This window comes from Amphiprion ocellaris, chromosome 6, assembly GCF_022539595.1.
Source record: "Amphiprion ocellaris isolate individual 3 ecotype Okinawa chromosome 6, ASM2253959v1, whole genome shotgun sequence".
In the NCBI taxonomy this organism is placed as follows: Eukaryota; Metazoa; Chordata; class Actinopteri; family Pomacentridae; genus Amphiprion; species Amphiprion ocellaris.
Window position 1 is genome coordinate 37055100 of NC_072771.1, and position 17496 is coordinate 37072595.

Here is a 17496-nt window from a genome sequence, read left to right on the forward strand (position 1 = left end):
CAGAACCGAAGTTCTTCCCCACACATGCAGAGTAAAATGCACAAAAAGAAAGGAGAAAAAGCACAATATGCATTAAAAGGATATGGTACTTCTTTTGCAGATGTCATTTTCACAATTCCTGATATGATACCTGCTACATTTAAAGAGAGTCTTGACTTGTTCTAATCTCCTAAAGGTAGAACATTTAATGCTTGATGTGCTATGTAACATGTGGACAGAATGCCTTTTTAAAATTCACACTTGGGCAGATGGGAACTCTACTTTTTCACGCTTTAGTAATTCTAATAGCATTTCCCTCTTTTTTTAAAAAAAATTCAAAACATTTGAGCATAATGACCTGACTGCACACTAACAGCACCAGTCCACTGGTTTTAGTAGTTAAACTCACATGTATAGGGTATTTTGTTGCATTGTCCAGAGCATTAAGTCTAAATCAGCGGGGCATGGATGGACCAAGAGCACCATTAAAAGCTCTGTAATGCATTTGTATTATTCAGACATATCAGGCCCATTAGCCCAACCACTAGAAAATAGCAATCATATTACAAGCCACCAAGAGCTTACAAGCTAGAGCTCCAGGGAGAAAAGGAACAGCTGAAGGATGCAGTTTAAAAAATACCAGATTGTTTTTCTCCAGGGCTGAAATGACTCATTACCCAGGCAGCAAAGCAGGAAGTCTTGTCAGTTGGGTCATCCCGCAGTACGCCGACACGCGAATTGCGCCAGCGCATCGTTTTATGGCGCTGCAGTCATTCTGGGATTGTGACAACAACAACAATGCACACAAATACACCACCTTCACACACACAAACACACCCAAGTTGGAATCCGGTTCAGTGATGTGTGCAAATTGCGGGAGGTTTGGGTTTTTCTGGGAGGCAGGGGGAAAGTCTCAGGTGGCAGCCATATGCTAGCATGTTTATCCCTTCCACTCATCTGGCTTGTTCAGAATGGAGAGGAGATAGTCTGACCAAGCCATCGCTCAGACACTGCAGCTGTGAGATTGCCACTGTTGGATCTTCACTCCGGTCTTATCTGATGGCCGCTCTGCCGCGAGGTGTTGTGAAACCGGCGCTCGTATTCCTCCCTCTCTCTCTCTCTCTCTTTTTCTATCTGGGACCAGCCCAAGGAGGGAGATGTTGAAGGGGTTGGAGGGCATATTGGGGGCAGGCGGGCATGGCACTCAGCCCTGGATCATCCCTCACTGGGGAGATAAAGAGCAGGAATGATGACTTCCCAGCATGAACAAAGCTCTGGGCCAGTGCTCGACCTTTTCCAGAAAAGGAAAAAAAAAAAAATGGTGACTGATCCGTGGAGGCCTCTGATGTAAAGAACTGCCCTTATCAGGCCAACAGGGATACAGAGGGGGAGATAGCAGACCGGCCGATGTGAAGAAATTTAACTGATTGATTGACGGCTCGGCTAATGCCTCTCCATCTTCCTTCCCTCCTTTTCTGTTTTTTCACCACTGTATACCTCTTATCTGAGCTCATCTGCAGGAAAATCCATTTTCCTGCAGCAGGCCGCTTTGTCTGCGCAGGGTGCGGCGGTACTGAGGCGGGTGGTAAATAATGCACAAGTCTTTCTCCTTTCATTCTTCCAAAGGAGGGAGTGCTCACTTTAAGACGCTCTCTGAAGTGGGCTTATTAAACCAAGAGGGCTGCAGCCGTTTCTTCCCCTTTTTCTAAGGGGGTGCGTTGTGGAAAAAAGTGAGAATATCTCTGAAAAAACTGAAAGAAATACCCATTGGAAGTAAAGGAAGAATCCAAATGGGCGATACCGAAGTCAGCAGCTATGCCTTTTGCTGGAGGTTGTACCTGATCCCTAGAAGAGAGATAAAATGGCCGCCTTGCTTGTGGATTCTGTTTTACTTTGTAGGGTTTGGTTTATGACATTTGCATCACAGGATCTAAAAAATAAGAGGAGCAGAGGGCCATGCTTAGAGCAATGGATGATGAAATTTAAGTATGCACACCTTTCCTCGCAGGCAGAGCTGTATAACCTTGACATGAAAGGGCTGAGACTAACTCTGGCAGGTCCCTTTTAGGATTTTCCTCTCTCTTCGAAGCATCATTATGGATATTTTTTGCTCTAGTCTATTTTGAGTCCGATCCAATTCTCCTGTTTGACGTACAAATGAAGATGTTTTTATAATTCACCTTGTGTTTTCACCTAGTTCTATAACTCCGCTCCAGCTGTGTTCCATTTTCCGACAAGATGCTGCAATAGTTGTCATTCGCCTTTAAAGCAGGCAGAAACCTTCTAGCATGGGCTCCATTCTCTGCTTACGCTTTAATACATACAGTAAATAGTGAGTCAACCGGCCAAATTCAGTTTCAAAGCTCCGGTTTTTCACATGCTTTGAGTTTAAGTGCAAGGTCTAGCATAGAGAATGAATCAGATGCATGCGGAGGCAGAGGAAGATGTGAGATCCTATACCTCACTAATGTCAAAAATCCACCTACATGCGCTCACAAAGAGTATTGAAGCCTCCACAAATATTTACTGGATTTTCAATAGTTTTTCATTGCGCAACAAAATCCTGGCGTATCCCTCCGAGGACACTATTTTGGAAAGTGAGGCCAGTAAAACAGTAAGGCTGCTGCTGTTACAGGGCAGAGCAGCAGAAGTAGGCTCCATGATATTGCCCCGAATACATTTGCTTGCAGGAACTGACTCAGAAAGATGAAAGGGGAGAGGAGAGGTTTGTCTTTTTTAGGTCAACATGCCTCCAGGGCTGCCTACACATCCAAATAGATGGATCTACATGAACGCCGGACAGAATTAGTTAACGCTTACACAATGATCCACCCAAATTTATTTACCCATTTTCACCCCCTTTTCTTTTCATGCTAGTCTCAGGACATCTTTCTTCCTCTGGCGATTTCTTCGAGATGCTCGTGGGCATGTTGTGTCTCTGTATTCTTTCCGCTGCGTGTCTGATGAGTCATGCACAGAGGGCTGAAAAGGAATTAAACAGCCATTGTTCGAGATAATGGATAACTAATGGCCACCTCGTGAGATGTCGTGCATATGTGTTGTGCGAGATGCAATAATTGAATCTGCTGTAAATATGAGTTGAGAGATTAAACTTGCTGACATCCTGCAGGGATGGAACAAGCCATGTAAATACCAGCCGCAGACATGTAATCTCAAGAAGCCCGTCAAACTGGGCACCACCTGCCCACCTCATCCCAGTTATCTGCCTCGTTCATCTTTCTACTCTCGAGATCTCATTGATTTCTCTTTCTTCGGCGCCGATCCAGTCACTCCTCTCTGTCATTCACATGTCATTAAAACATCCCGGGCTTCTAGAAAGGCATGGGCCATATATCCCCCACATGATTCCCCCTTTTCATCTCTCTCAAATGAATACCCTCCCATATGTCACGGTGCAGCTAAACTGCTCTGTGGCGAGTATCGCAGACAACAGCTTGATGAGCACTGTTCTGTGTGACATGTCATCTCATGGTGAGCTATGTCCTTCTGTCTGTCCGCTTTTATAGTGTGAAAAATAACTCTGATGCACTCAAATAGTCTGCAAGTAGTGTGTTGCAAAACAGCGTGTTGCACAGAGAAGATGAAGCATATTGAACAGATATTTTTCAGTTAGACAACAAGGACTAGACATGTAGATGGTTCGCTTTAGGATATTCCACCTTTAAATGTAGAAATTGGAAAATAATATAACACAAAAGTCACACAAATACTAAAAAGAGAGGATAAGAGCAAAAGTGTAAAATATCGAATCATTATTCATCCTAAAACATCCTAACATTTTAGTTCAGTCAAGTTCAGACTACATTTGAATTCATTTTTGCTTCAACCTGCTGCTTAAAACTGATATTTTGTTCCTTTAGAGCATTGAAAACAAGATACAAAGACAACATTCAAATATATTAAAGCCTTGAAGTAAATATGATGAATTTCTTGGCAAAGAAACAGATTTTTTCCACATTCATCAGCAACATTAGCAATGATTTTTGATTCTAAGTTCTTCAGTTAAACAGCAAGGACTACACATGTAGATGGTTGACTTCTGGATATTCTACGTTTAAATGTGGGAATTTGAAAATATTAAAACACTAAAGTCACACAAAAAGGGAAAACAGGATGAAAAGCGGCAAAACAAGGGCTACAAAATCATTATTCATCCTTAAAAACACCCAAATTGTGCCAAAACACTTTAGTTCTATCAAGCTTAGACTACATTTGGATTCATTTTTACTCAAACCTAATGCTTAAAACTGATATTTTGTCCTTTTAGAGCATTGGAAACAAGTTCTAAACACAACATTCACATATATTAAAGCCTTGAAGTAAATATACTGAATTTGTTGGCAAAGAAATAGATTTTTTCCACATTTAACAGCAACATTAGCACTGATTTGTGATTGTAAGTTCTTTATCAGATACACAACAAGGACTAGACATGCAGAGAGTTTAGTTCTTGGATGTTCTACCTTTAAACACAAACGTCACAAAAAAAGGGAAAAGAGGATAAAAAGCTACAAAATAAGAGCTACAGAATCATTATCCATTCTTAAATATACCCTAATTGTGCTACACTTCAGTTCAGTCAAGTTTAGACTACATTTGGATTCATTTTCGACTAAACCTGCTGCATAAAACTGATATTTTTGCCCCTTTATGTTGGTTGAAACAAGCTATAAAGACTACATTTTACATATATTAAAGCCTTGAAGTAAATATGTTGAATTTGTTGGTAAAGAAATTGATTTTTCCACATTCAGAAGCAACATTAGCAGTGATTTGTGATTGTTAGTTGTGTGTCTGACAATCTAATGCTTGTAAGTCCAGTTATCACACTCCTTTAATCTCCGTTTTGCTCTCCACCAACTCCTCGGGGGGAAATCTGGCTCTTTAGAGGCTCAGAGCTGCACTATTTCCTCGTATTTGCCTGAAAACAAAGCTGATGAGAGACGTGATACTAAATGAAACAAGTAAAATTGCAGCCTGTAAGGCCAAAGCTATTTGATTTGTTAAAAAAAATATGCAGAAAAAGCCCCGTAGAGCTGCAGAACAGGGTGATCACACTCTCTGAGAGCATCACAACAAGCAAAGCAACATATTGTTACATAAAAATATAGATTTTTATAGTTTCAAATAGCTGTTTGAATTGTGTAGTGACAGTCCATCCATTCTACTTCTTGTATTTTTAGAGAAAGGTGTCTTCTTCTAGTATTATCAATGAGCTCTCTTAAACGCTATGACATATGTGCCTAGTTTGCATCGTATCCACCTCAGTGAGGACGAGATCAGTGCGGTTCTGCAGCGTTTGAAGCCACGTCCGCTGGTTAAAGCACGTTTTTCTTGGCTTGTCCAGCCTGAGTCAGTCTGAGGTGATTGCAGATGACACATTTGCAGCCAGTCTGCATAGTCAGCCGGCCAATCTAGCAGAGTGCAATATTGCAAAAACCGGAGAAGACTGAGGAAGGTTAGATGACGCATTATGGAAGTAAAGAGGCTGTCAATAATGATTTGTCTTGTGAGGCATTCTCAGGCTCATTTTCGCTATTTTTCACCCCCAGGCAGTGGAAATACCTGTGTCATTCATTGCAATTTCACATGAATGAGTAATCTGCCTACTCAAAATATGCCGTACAGTATCCACCTATGCAATAACCTTGGAGAGACTAATGCATGTGTGTGCAGTTGTTTCCGTCCTGGTTGAAAGGGCTTTGCAAGGTTCAGTTGAGCGTCCGTGTCAAGAACAAAGCAGAAAAGGTGCTGGCAATTTAGAAATGCTTTTTTGGTTTCCCCCCCTACAGCTACTCTTTTCTGCACAGTAATTCTCCAGAACAACTAAATGGGTTACTCACAGAATGACTTTGGTTTAGTCTAGACTGGTCAAAGATTAAGTGCTTGTTTGATGTATTTTTTCCCCAATTGTAACTCACACAAACACAACACTTCATCCGGAGCTAGTTTCTCTTCGACAAGCACAACAAGTGCCAGTCTAAGAGGGGCTGCTGCCAAACACGGGAATTTTGTAGTAATGAAGCTGTCAGAAAGGAGTGGAGTGGATAATGTTTGCACCCACTTCGCTTCCAGGCTTGGAAAACAGAATATACTATTCTTTGAGAGCTCAACCAGCTCTCTGTTCTCGATGTTCCCGGCTCAAAGTGTTCTCTTCACATGCACAAATACATACGGGCTGCCTGTGGGTACCGTCACCGCTCTCTCGCTCTCCAGCTGACACTTAACACGAGGGGGGTTTTAACATTATCTGAAGCTTTCATCCAATATTTACCGGGGCCGTTATCCTCCTCAAATAATATAGCGGTGATTCATTAGGCCTCATTTTGCTTTTATGGCAGCACAGTGCTACTAACTGTGAGGGCTCGCCGTTCTCACCGGTTTCGAATTGTTGACACAAGACCCCCAGAACGGCGTGAAAGAACATGACTCAGTTTTTTTTGGAAACGGTGAATCATGTCAAATAAAAATGCAACAACCTCCTGCCAAACACATGATGCACATTCTGCTGGACTCAACACCGCTTATTTATTCCAGTGATACAAATGCCTGTTGACGATAAACAGCTATAAACCAATTTATAACTCATTGTAAGCCATGGATTTCAGTGCAAAGGCAGAAATTCCAATATGTAAACAAATATTGGTGGGAAATAAAAAAGAAAAACAGGCTTCAGGCGTAGTCCGAGGTAATGTAATGCTTCCTATTTGCATCGCACAAAGCATTGTGCAAATTGCAAGTAACATAACTCAGGAAACATTCATATGGAAATAAGAAAATGAAGTGGAAAGCATTCGTCAAAAAATACATCCCGTCTGTATCAGTAGGAATAAAATGTCTCTCATATCACTGCGAGAGTGATGTTTTCTTTCATCCATTTGTACGCCGTTAACTGTGGTGTGTTGAAAGCTTTTGGACATACAGAGATAAACCCCAAATTGCAGGAAAACATCTTCTTGAACAATAATAGCACCTCTCAGATAGCAATGACATTTCAAAGTAGCCTAACCTATCTTCAATATACCTACAACAACAGAAAACATACTGACAAAAACAACTGAGCAAACACGGTTCTGTTATGTCTCTTTTCAGGGACACTAATCCGATATCATTCCTATTGTTGAGTATTTCTGTGCAGAATCCCCCCTTTTTTTCCCAGATTCCCTAAAGTACTTTACGACACGCTCTATTTTAACCCAAAAAAATAAAAGCACGCCTCCTAAAATGTTGTTAACACCTGTGCTGAAGTCTGCCTGAGAGCTAAGCAACATCCAGACACATGGGGCACGCACTGAAGCAGCTCCCCTCATTTATTTTCTTTGCAGCCATGTGCAGATAAGATAAAGCCTTATGCACTCTGTTAAGCAAAAAAGTGCTCGGCTGCACCAGTGGCAGCACGCAAAAACCTAAAGTAGGGCATCCCGAATTTTTTTTGGTCTTCTGTGGCTCGAGGAAGTGCATCTGGACACCCCCACATGCTCATGCTCGGGAGAGGTCGGCATTATTTCCAGCTTACATTATTTGAATTATGCATTTTACATGGTTTCACATGCGGGAATTGCCCATGTCTGTGACACGAGGAGGCGGGCATGGCGCTGGAGTCGAGCCATTCTGCAGAACCTCACGGGTAGACTTGACTCCCAACGCTTTCCGTGGATTATTTCACAGTGAGCTGCAGCAGCATGGAGGGGCCACTTGGTCGGCTGCCAACTATACAATAGTGTTGTGAGCAATATGGCATTTTTGCCCCCCTTATCTAGTGGCGCTGTGCCACCATGCTGCAATTAATCCGTTTTAGTGGCATTTAGGCACACCTGACTCTATTTCAGCTATCATCATTGCAACTTGGAAGAAAAAGCACCAGCATTTTAGTAGATAAACTCATTCATAGTCGCAAAAAAAGTGCTGCCTGGTTGTGCAAGAAGTATACATCATTTAGTTTAGGACACTGGGGACGTGCATGGTACATGTTCCAGACTATACAATAGTCATGAGGAGCACAACACAGCTTGGGAAACTGAAAGATAAATCATGTTTTTTTATGGCCCTGAAGGAGCTTTGTCAAGCCAGGGTTGGATTTGAACTGTTAACCTCATGTTAACCTACAGTATGAGCTGATTTAATCTGAAAATGCATCATATTCTCTAAACTGATGACACCGTTTTTGTGCAAAGTGTAGCTGTGACAAGAAGAAAATTAGGCAAAAATGGCATAAAAATGAAAGTACAGTGCAAATGAATGTTAAAAGACGAGTTCCTTTGTTTATCACGTGCCATATAGCAGTGACAGTTTGCAAATGTTTGCCGTCTTGAATGACACCCAGCAGAGTGACGACATGAGGTCAGTGCATCATTGAAGGGTTGATGTAAAGTGATGGCAGTTGTTGAAAGGGATAACGCTGCACTTCTACTTTCCTTTCCAATTGCCTGGCACCGGAGCGGGGATTCGATCTGACAGCCTCTGATTGCAAAGCTCATTCTCTCACTGACATGGCTATTGCCAGCCCACTGCCTATTGTTACTGCTGTCACTTCTCAGTAGCTTGACACGACCACCTATCTGCCTGCTGCAGTTATGCTGAGCCAGAAGCATCGGCTGCGTTTCTTTCATTCCCCCCTCGCAGACAAGAAAAGACTTCCACGTGTGCACAAGCATGTAAATCTACGCGGGTTTTTACATCCACGCTGTTGCCTGGCTCTGTTTTTTCCTTGTGCCTGCCGACCTCCGGCTCCCTCAGTTATTCATGAGCCATCTGCTTGGGCAAGTGCTGTGTCAGATGTGTGTCAAACAGGACCTCATCTGTCCCCCCTCCAATCCTAGTTCGTCTTCTAATTGTGTCCTCGTCTGCATACTGAATCTGCCTCTGCAACGCTTTTGCTGAGGGACTCCGGCTCGACTCTCTGGTCCGTTGTGCCCCAAATAACCAGTTTGATCTGATGTGTGCATCTATTTAAGATCATGGCATCTGGTTCATCAATGTTGTAGAGACGAGCGTAAATCTGTCTTTGTGTGCTCGTCTATTTGTTTTGTGCGTGTGGGAAGTGTGTTGAAAATGAAGATACAGAAATACAGTTTTTCAGTTTAAAAAACAACTAAATCGACATGTTATTGAAGTAAAAGGTAAATGCTACACTCTGCACCCAGACGGTACAATAGTGTAGTTCCTGCAAGACATGAAGTACAATTAGATAGTATTAGGGGTTGAAAAGGTTTTGGAATGTGCAACTGAAAAAATTCTACATGCCTTAGAAGTTAGAATAACCCTCTGATCCTCAAGTAGCTTCTGGGTGTTTTTTTAATATTTTTTTTCTCCCGTCACATTTTTTACTCTGTATGGGCTCATTTTTTCACTGCAATATTAAGTCCTGTATCTCTATGGAAACAGCACAGCTATGGCTAGAGGTACAGAGAACTCAAAAATGTCTTTTTATGCAGTACAACATAATTATGATGCCATAAATTATTAAAAAGTGAAAAAAATGTTGAGTTACTTTGATTATTTTACAAAAAGCTTAACATTTACAACAGGTGTTAGCAATATTGAAAAAAGATGGCTCTCCATACTATAGATATTTTATATTTTTAATTTCTGTCCATACTTGTCTCCCATCTGCTCTGTGTAAACACATTCTGCAGTTTAAGCCAATTCAGCCAAAAACACACTGAATTTTTGTGACGATTCATAGTTGAGTCACTTATGGCACCTTAAGAGTGTCAATTATTTTATTTTTTTTAAGTTTTATTGCAGAATCTGTTTAGTTCAAACAGGGTTTTGAAATGAAACATGTAGAAAAAAGTGACTTCGATAAAATATCATGATTTAAAGCATAAATATGGTAGTTTTCTGACTAAAAAGCGCGTCACAGATGACTGGTGGTTAGTTTTCGCAGGTTTTGGTTTGATAAATGGTGTAATTTTGATGATTTCTTTGAAAGATAACCTGCTTTTCAACCCAACTACCTGGTTTTTGAGGTTCAGAGGGTTAATTGCATTGAAGACCGAGTAAAAGAAGAAAAGTAGCTCCTTTGAAAACTCTCCTCTCAGTGACAGGGTAAATACAGTAGCAATAAAAGGGTCAATGTGGCCTTCTGATCACAACCCTTTTTCATATGAATATGCCCCACCAACCAATCCCTGCGCGATTCAGCGGTGCTCTTGAAAGTGAGGACCATTTCTTCTCTGTAATAAAACTTTTCACTGGCTTATAAAGGAAAAGAGCTTCAAAGCAAACTTAAATGGAATATTCTCCTGGTCTGCCATGACAGTGTGACTGTAGGCGACTCTGTAATTCTCACTTCTTCCAAAAGTAGCACTTTATCAAGAAACTCTACATGACTGAAAGTAGAAGTACAAAATTTAGAATGTACTGTTAAAAAAAAAAAAAAAAAAAAAAAGTTGAAGCAGACAGTGAGCCGATTTAGTTACAGTGGTGAGAATACATGCGATTAGTTGCTTTAATTGAGCATAGGGCCGGTTTATTCGTGCTCATAAGAGGGCTGAATGTCTCAGGTGAAGTGTCTGTACTCATCTGAGAACAGCATTAGTGCAGAAATATTAAGGTTACGTATCATTAACCAGTTATAGTGGCTTTTTGTGGGCATGAGCTTTGATAAAATCCCTGGTAATAAGGAACATTTTTACATAATTACACTCTTTATGCAGAATTTAAAAGGATACTGCTCTTAACAGGTTGACCACGTGTCATATAGAGGAAAATGGAAACGAGTGAATGAGAAAGCAGTGCAAACAGAAACAGAATAATCAGTCATTGATGTTAAATTTATCACAGAAAGAAGTGGTATTACATAAAGAAGGTTTTACTGTAGAGTATGGTAAGTAAGTGAAGTCAAGCTGCAGTTTAAGAAAGACTTTAAAGGATAAAAAATATAAAAAAGTTGCTCTTTCTATTAAAAAAAGTAATTTTGTTCTTAGTAGTAATATGCATGGTCTTTATATTTTGTGTTCTCTTCTCATAACAGCTTTGCAGCTTTGTGATGCATCAAGTTATTGCCCTTTATTACTCTCAGCTCAGAAAGTCATTTATAGCCTAGCTCTGGCTGGGGTAAAAAAAAAATTGGGCTTCATACGACTGTCATATCTCACAGAGTTCCATTATGTTATTCATTTAAACACGAAATAAAAAACAATTTATGCACACGTGGACGGGTTCACACAAGATGCATGACCTCACGGCGAGGCATCGTGACTATATTAAATGCAGGTCTGCCTCTGAGCACCACAATAATGTATAATTTCAGAAGGAGGGCAGGAGGTCCCTCTGGAGAACCACCGTGATTCATCTCTGACAGAGACATCACTTCCACTCTGGGCCGAGGGGATAAGACTGTCATGTTAGCTGTCCCTGCCCGATCCCCAGCCCTTCAAAGTAAAGCCACCGTGATGAATCGGAGCCCCCTTTCGGATGTGCAGCTGTCCCGGCATGCCCTCTGTGCTCATTGCATGTTCCAGAGCATGAGAAAGCGTTTAGGCGCATGTCGCATTTGCACGACGAGACAAAAAGGAGCGCAGAGAGTCTGTTCGGAGCTCTGAAACATGCCAGCGACAAATGCAAATGACTGAGGAGTCTGGCTAAGCGATGCAGTCAAACAATAAGCAAACAAAGCTGTCTGCGCCCACTCATGGCGCTCCTGTGGACGTCTCTCTGTTTTTGCATCTGAATGTTGTGTCCTCTAGCTACTACTGGGGCACCGATGCCAGTATTTTTGGACTTGAGTTGCTGTTTGCTGATATTATTTCTCCACAACACTGACTGCTTTCATGCCAATTTCCTCTGAGTATTAAATTTCCCTTTTTGCCAGATCTCCTATAATCCATCCCAATAATTTAGTTCTTTTCCATTCTACCACTAAGAGTGTACTTTATTTATTAAAGGAAGACAAAACAAGAGTCTGCCACACGCTGAAAATGGATCAATAAACTCAATCTTTGGAGATCTGCGTCCATTTTTTTTTTTTCATGGAAGATCCATATCAGCCCAGTAATTTCTAACCAGAGAGTCTGTCACATTTCACATGATCCTCACAAATTTGTTTTGGCAGATAATTCAATTTAGCCCAGCAAAGAGGCTGCATCACCCATGAATACTGGTCTTAAGCATGCCACATATTGTCAGGCTCTTGTTCTAAGCACAAGTGCTTGTCTTGGAGGAGAGGGAGGAGAGGAAATCATGTACTTTACTCAAAGCTAAAGGGACTAGCAGTGTCACTCAAGAGAAAACAAATAAGCTTGTCTGCTCTTAAACAGAGTGAAGATTGCTATTGTGCAATCATATAGCTCTCAGAAAAGAGGCCACTGGCAGGGTCTGAGAGAGGGAAGGCAGCACTCTGAGCCATGTTTTGACACAGGAGATAGGGGAAGATTAAGCGTTGAAACCAAAGCTGGCAGAAGATGATAAGGAATGGATTTTTTTTCTCTCCATAACCTTGTTGTGTTTTGTTTGTGTCAACTTAACTATCAGGACAAACTGCCAAGCATCATTTCTTTTCTCTGTAATCTTTTGTGGATTCAGATCTGAAGCAAAGACAACAAAGTAGTGATACAAAAAAAGAGGAAAGACCAGCATTGTTGACCAATCGATAGCACAAACTCAGCTTTCAGTGAAAGGTGAGAGGTCCGACTGTGATGCAATGTGGAGATTACTCAGAAATATGATTATGAAAGAGTGAAATAACACTAAAATGTCATGGTGCCGGACTGGTGTTTGTAACGTATGGTAATGCAGTCAGTGAGACGCAGATGTGAAGATGCTGTTAGCGAGGGAAAAAAATTATTGGTTTGGAGTTGATGACATTGTGGGGCTTATGCTCTCATTCAGCAGATGCTAACAAAGACAAGACGTATTATGCCGCGAGCTGAGGAAACCAGGCTTTGACACGTAACGCGTGGGTGGAAATAGCCTGTTAATGAATAGACAGCAGAGAGGGGAAAAAATGAAGACGGCAGAGGAGATACATGAAGCGTGCTGTGCGATAAAATATTGCTATTGTTAGGCAGTGCTGAGGGAAAAGTGCTGCGATGCAGAAAGAGTGGAAAGTCTTGACAGCTTTCCAGTGGCAGTCTGACGGCTGAGCAGGGAGATTGGAAGGAAAGTGCAGCAGAGGGCTGCTGTCAGGCCACACCAGAGCTCCGTTTAACAAGGTCCATAGATGAGCTGCACCACAACACATTGCAGGGGAATGAGAGGAGGGAAGGAGGGAGGGCAGAGTAAGGCTCATGCATTTCTTTTCTTTTTTTTTTAAAACCAGAGTCTCACTGCCTGTCATGCCAGCAAGTCTGGGAGTCCTCACATGTACATGGAGGCAGAGATTGGAAATCCTGTGTAAGGACAGGAGCTGAAGAGGACTCAGAGATGCCGAGTACCTGTCATTATACGATGATCCCAGATATGCTTGTGACACTTTGACACCGTCATCTCTGCATGAAGGATGTATGAGCACCGGTGGATGAATGCCTCTTTTTTTTCCCCCACTCAGCTGTACCTACAACAGTGTAATGTCAGAAATGATCATTTACACGTTGTAATCCCGCCCATTTCAATTATATGCTAGCGTGCAGCTGGCTCATGTGAACCATGGTGGAGGACAATCACAAATTATTCATGGGAGCAAATGCGGAATACGCCTTATTTTAAACATGGATGCCTGCAGGGCAAACACATGCTATAATCTTTACAAACCTCGCTCTGAGTGCTACCTCACCTCACGCAGCACTTAGAAGGGAAAAAAATGCTCCAGTGGAAAACTAGCAAGGCCTCAGTAGCCCTCTTTCCTTACCTTGGGCCCCAGGTATCAAAATCCTAGCTTGGCATGAAAGTTTATCTCCCACTGTCAGGCTAAATGTCAACCTCAGGAATGCTGAAACACCACTAGTTATGTCTGTCCTATTAGAGCAGACTAATTCCATATAAAAGCCGACCCACCCGACTTTAAATAAGTCTGCCTTCACGGGACTCTCTCTCTCTCCGGCTGCTTAGGTCTTTGCGTCATCAGAGGCAGCAGGGAGGAGATGTGTCCCCAGATCCACCTAACATCGCTGCTAAAAAGCATGCTGAATCACCATTATGAGGGAGATTAACTATTCTGTAGTAATGTGCTGAACATTGCACTTCATGCAGCAGAATGTTTTGGATTATTGTGTTTTAATGCTGTGCTCTGTCTAGCATAAATTGTCCAATTTATTTATGATATAAGCAGAAACTATACATGTATTTCTTGCATGCTTTTTGATACCAGCATGCTTTTTAGCAGACTAATTCTCCAATCTGCTGTCTGGCTGTTATTTCAAGGGTTTATGCATATTACATCCTGACCCGGATTCATCTATTTCTGCAGATTTCCTGTGACTGTGACTTTCGATATTTACATACATTATTTACTAATCCACTGATGTCTTTTTCTGTGTCTTCGTAGGGGGGCGACTCCTTTTTCTGGTGATGTGGCTGAACCTTGTGCCTCAAACTTACAGCTGCCCTGCCAAGTGTGTGTGCTACAGTGAGCCCAGGCCCACCGTGGCCTGCCAACAACAAGGACTGTTTTCCATCCCTACTGAGATCCCAGTGCGGAGCCAACGGATATTCCTCCAGAGCAACAAGCTGACAGTGGTGAGGTCCACCAGCTTCAGTTCTTGCCACAATCTTACTGTTCTCTGGCTCTACTCCAACAACATCAGCTACATCGAAGCTGGAGCTTTCTATGGGTTGGAAAAACTGGAGGAACTGGACATTGGGGACAACAGCAACCTCCGCACCATTAGCCCAACGGCCTTCCGAGGCCTAACTAAGCTGCACACCCTCCATCTGCACAGGTGTGGCCTGTCAGAGCTCCCGGTCGGGGTTTTCCGAGGAATGTTCTCTTTACAGTATCTTTACCTGCAGGACAATAACATTCTTACCCTGCATGATGATACTTTTCTGGACCTTGCCAACCTCACCTATCTGTACCTGCATAATAACAAGATCAAGATAGTAACGGACAACATGTTTCGAGGCTTAATCAATCTGGACCGGCTGCTGCTACACCAGAACCGAGTCATCTACGTCCAGCCCAGGGCTTTTAACGACCTTGGTAAGCTGAAGTCCTTGTTCTTGTTCTTCAACAATCTCACGGTGTTGACGGGGGAGACCATGGACCCATTGGTTACCCTCCAGTATTTGCGTTTAAACGGGAACCAGTGGATCTGTGATTGCCGGGCGAGGACCTTATGGGACTGGTTCAAACGTTTCAAAGGTTCCAGCTCGGAGTTGGAGTGCAACGTTCCTGAGTTTCTGGCAGGAAAGGATCTGAAACGACTGAAAAGTGAAGACTTGGAGGGATGTGTGGAAACACCCCAAATCCAGACCAATCTCTTCAACTCCAAATCACATTCTGGGAAATTTCCTTCCACCGAAAGCCCTCTGGGGGACACCATTCCCAGGTGTTGTCTCGGAGATAATGACAAGTCTTCTATCCTGTCTGGAAAGAGCCGCCAGATCACTAACAACCCCCTCAAGGAAAAGGAGAACATGTCCAAGACTAAATATAAAGAGCCGGAGCGAACAAAAAATGAGACCCAAAACAAGCAGAATGATGGACCACTGGGAACCTTGTCCAACACCCTGGACAAGTCTTTGGAAAACTTAAACCCTGAGCTTATAGACACTCTGGAATCATCTACAGCATCAAACAAAAAGAAAAAGAAGTGTTCCAAAAAGCCCAAATCAGACGCCCACTGCATCAAAGGCCGGGGTTCTACTTTGCAAGTGCTACGCTCTCTCTTCATTCCCATGATCTGGATATCTCTAGCCATGTCTTAGGACTCCTGATCTCACTCTGAACACAGGACTCAAGAATGTTGATGCTCATGACAATGATACAAAAAGATGCAGCGACATCTATGACAGGCAGTGACTGAAAAAGTGAGGAGTCACTTTGACCCGACGTTGCTGAGGACAAACGATAAATGAAGATGTTAGAGTACATTTAACAAAATGGATGCCTTTACAGAACACTACAGATCTAATGTAAATAATGAATTGGTGCCCAAAATTGTTTGTTCTCTATGTACTCAACTGTACTGTGTCTAAGCTACACTTTGGAGACTCCTCCCTTTTCCCCTCTGAAAAAGCTTTTACTGCTTAGACAGACCACTGGAAGACTTTAAAAAATCTACAAAAAAAAAAAGACAAAAACAAAAAAACCTAATACAGGAAATCGGAGACAGAACGTGCACAAAGAATGTTGGGTCTGTTTAAAGAAGATAAACGATCTCCCCCACCCCCCATTATTTATTCAGTCATGCATTTGTTGGGTAATGTTTCGTTTTTTTGTTTATAAAAAGCAAATGTTTTACCTCCCCCTGATTTTAGTTCTATTTTCATGACAGAAAGGATATATGGGTAGCATTTACCAAAAGAATGCTTTCAGTTTGTTCATGGAGATTGCAATGGTACCATAGATATGCATTTTATTTTACTTGTGTACAAGTATGAATATATTATGAATAAAAGTTCTTATTTCGTAGATCTTGTTGAGATTGTGTGGTGTTTTTCAAAAAAGATGTGACAATGTTGCTGCCTTTAGATTGGTAAATTAATGTTTCAGGTTTAAAGGAATTGATTGGAGACTTGAATGACCATCCTATTATTTGTAACGGACATTTTTCACCAATTTCAGTCATTTTATTGGCTAACTTTTCATAAAAATAGATGAAAATCATCATTTGCTGTTTTCTCTGGGAAAACATAATTCTTGCAGCTCATGAAGATCCATTCTGCTCCATTTCTGGTGTGCTGTTTTAATGAGGTGCAGGGAAGCTACATTAGAGGGGACTTTATTCTAAGATTGTGTCAGCAAAACTGTTCTAAATGAGAACCAAACGCATTTGAATTTACAACATGCATACGAATTTAGCAAATAGCAGCAGCTCACATTATGTCTCACTAACCACGCTGGGAGCCAAACAACACTCCTTCTCCAAAAACAGATGGTGGACCCACTGTGGCATGGTCATTGTTTTCAGGATTGCTGGGAGACCGATGACTGCCTGCTTTTGTCCAATCTGGTCCAATCCCAAACCTCAAACCTGGACGCCTCAAAGGCGTCCAGATTTTGGTTGCTTTCCTCCTCAAACTCTTCAGGATACTGGCATTGGGAGAAGCAGTGAAATAATGAGCAGACATAATAATATTTTGCCCTTTAATAGATATATATTGTGAACTTTTCATCGCCCCTTTTCCAGCTGATATGACTGCTTACGTCGACTTTGATCTTCCATCGGTCAAGGAATCATTAAATCTAAAAATAAGATTGGAATTACATTATCAGGGCCTGTGTTTGATCTTCATTAGCTACAACTTCTGTTCTCGGGATATTCTCCTTAAGGATTTCCAAGAGATCAAACAAATCAATGATTATGCTATAATTTGCAATTTAAAGCAAGGTCAACATCCGACGTCGACATCCATCCAGGCAGCATATTTACTGATCTTAAGTGATGGTTG

General features: G+C 41.8%; 1 protein-coding gene across 1 annotated transcript in view; it reads left to right on the forward strand.

Annotated features, from left to right (window-relative positions):
* rtn4r (reticulon 4 receptor) overlaps positions 1-16516 on the forward strand; it is a 41255-nt gene extending 24739 nt beyond the window's left edge. Inside the window, exon 2 of the mRNA XM_023266438.3 lies at positions 14429-16516. Within this exon, the coding sequence (XP_023122206.2) occupies positions 14429-15810 (1382 nt within the window). The 3' untranslated portion in view covers positions 15811-16516. The remainder of the gene's footprint in view (positions 1-14428) is intronic.
* The last annotated feature ends 980 nt before the right edge of the window (positions 16517-17496 follow it).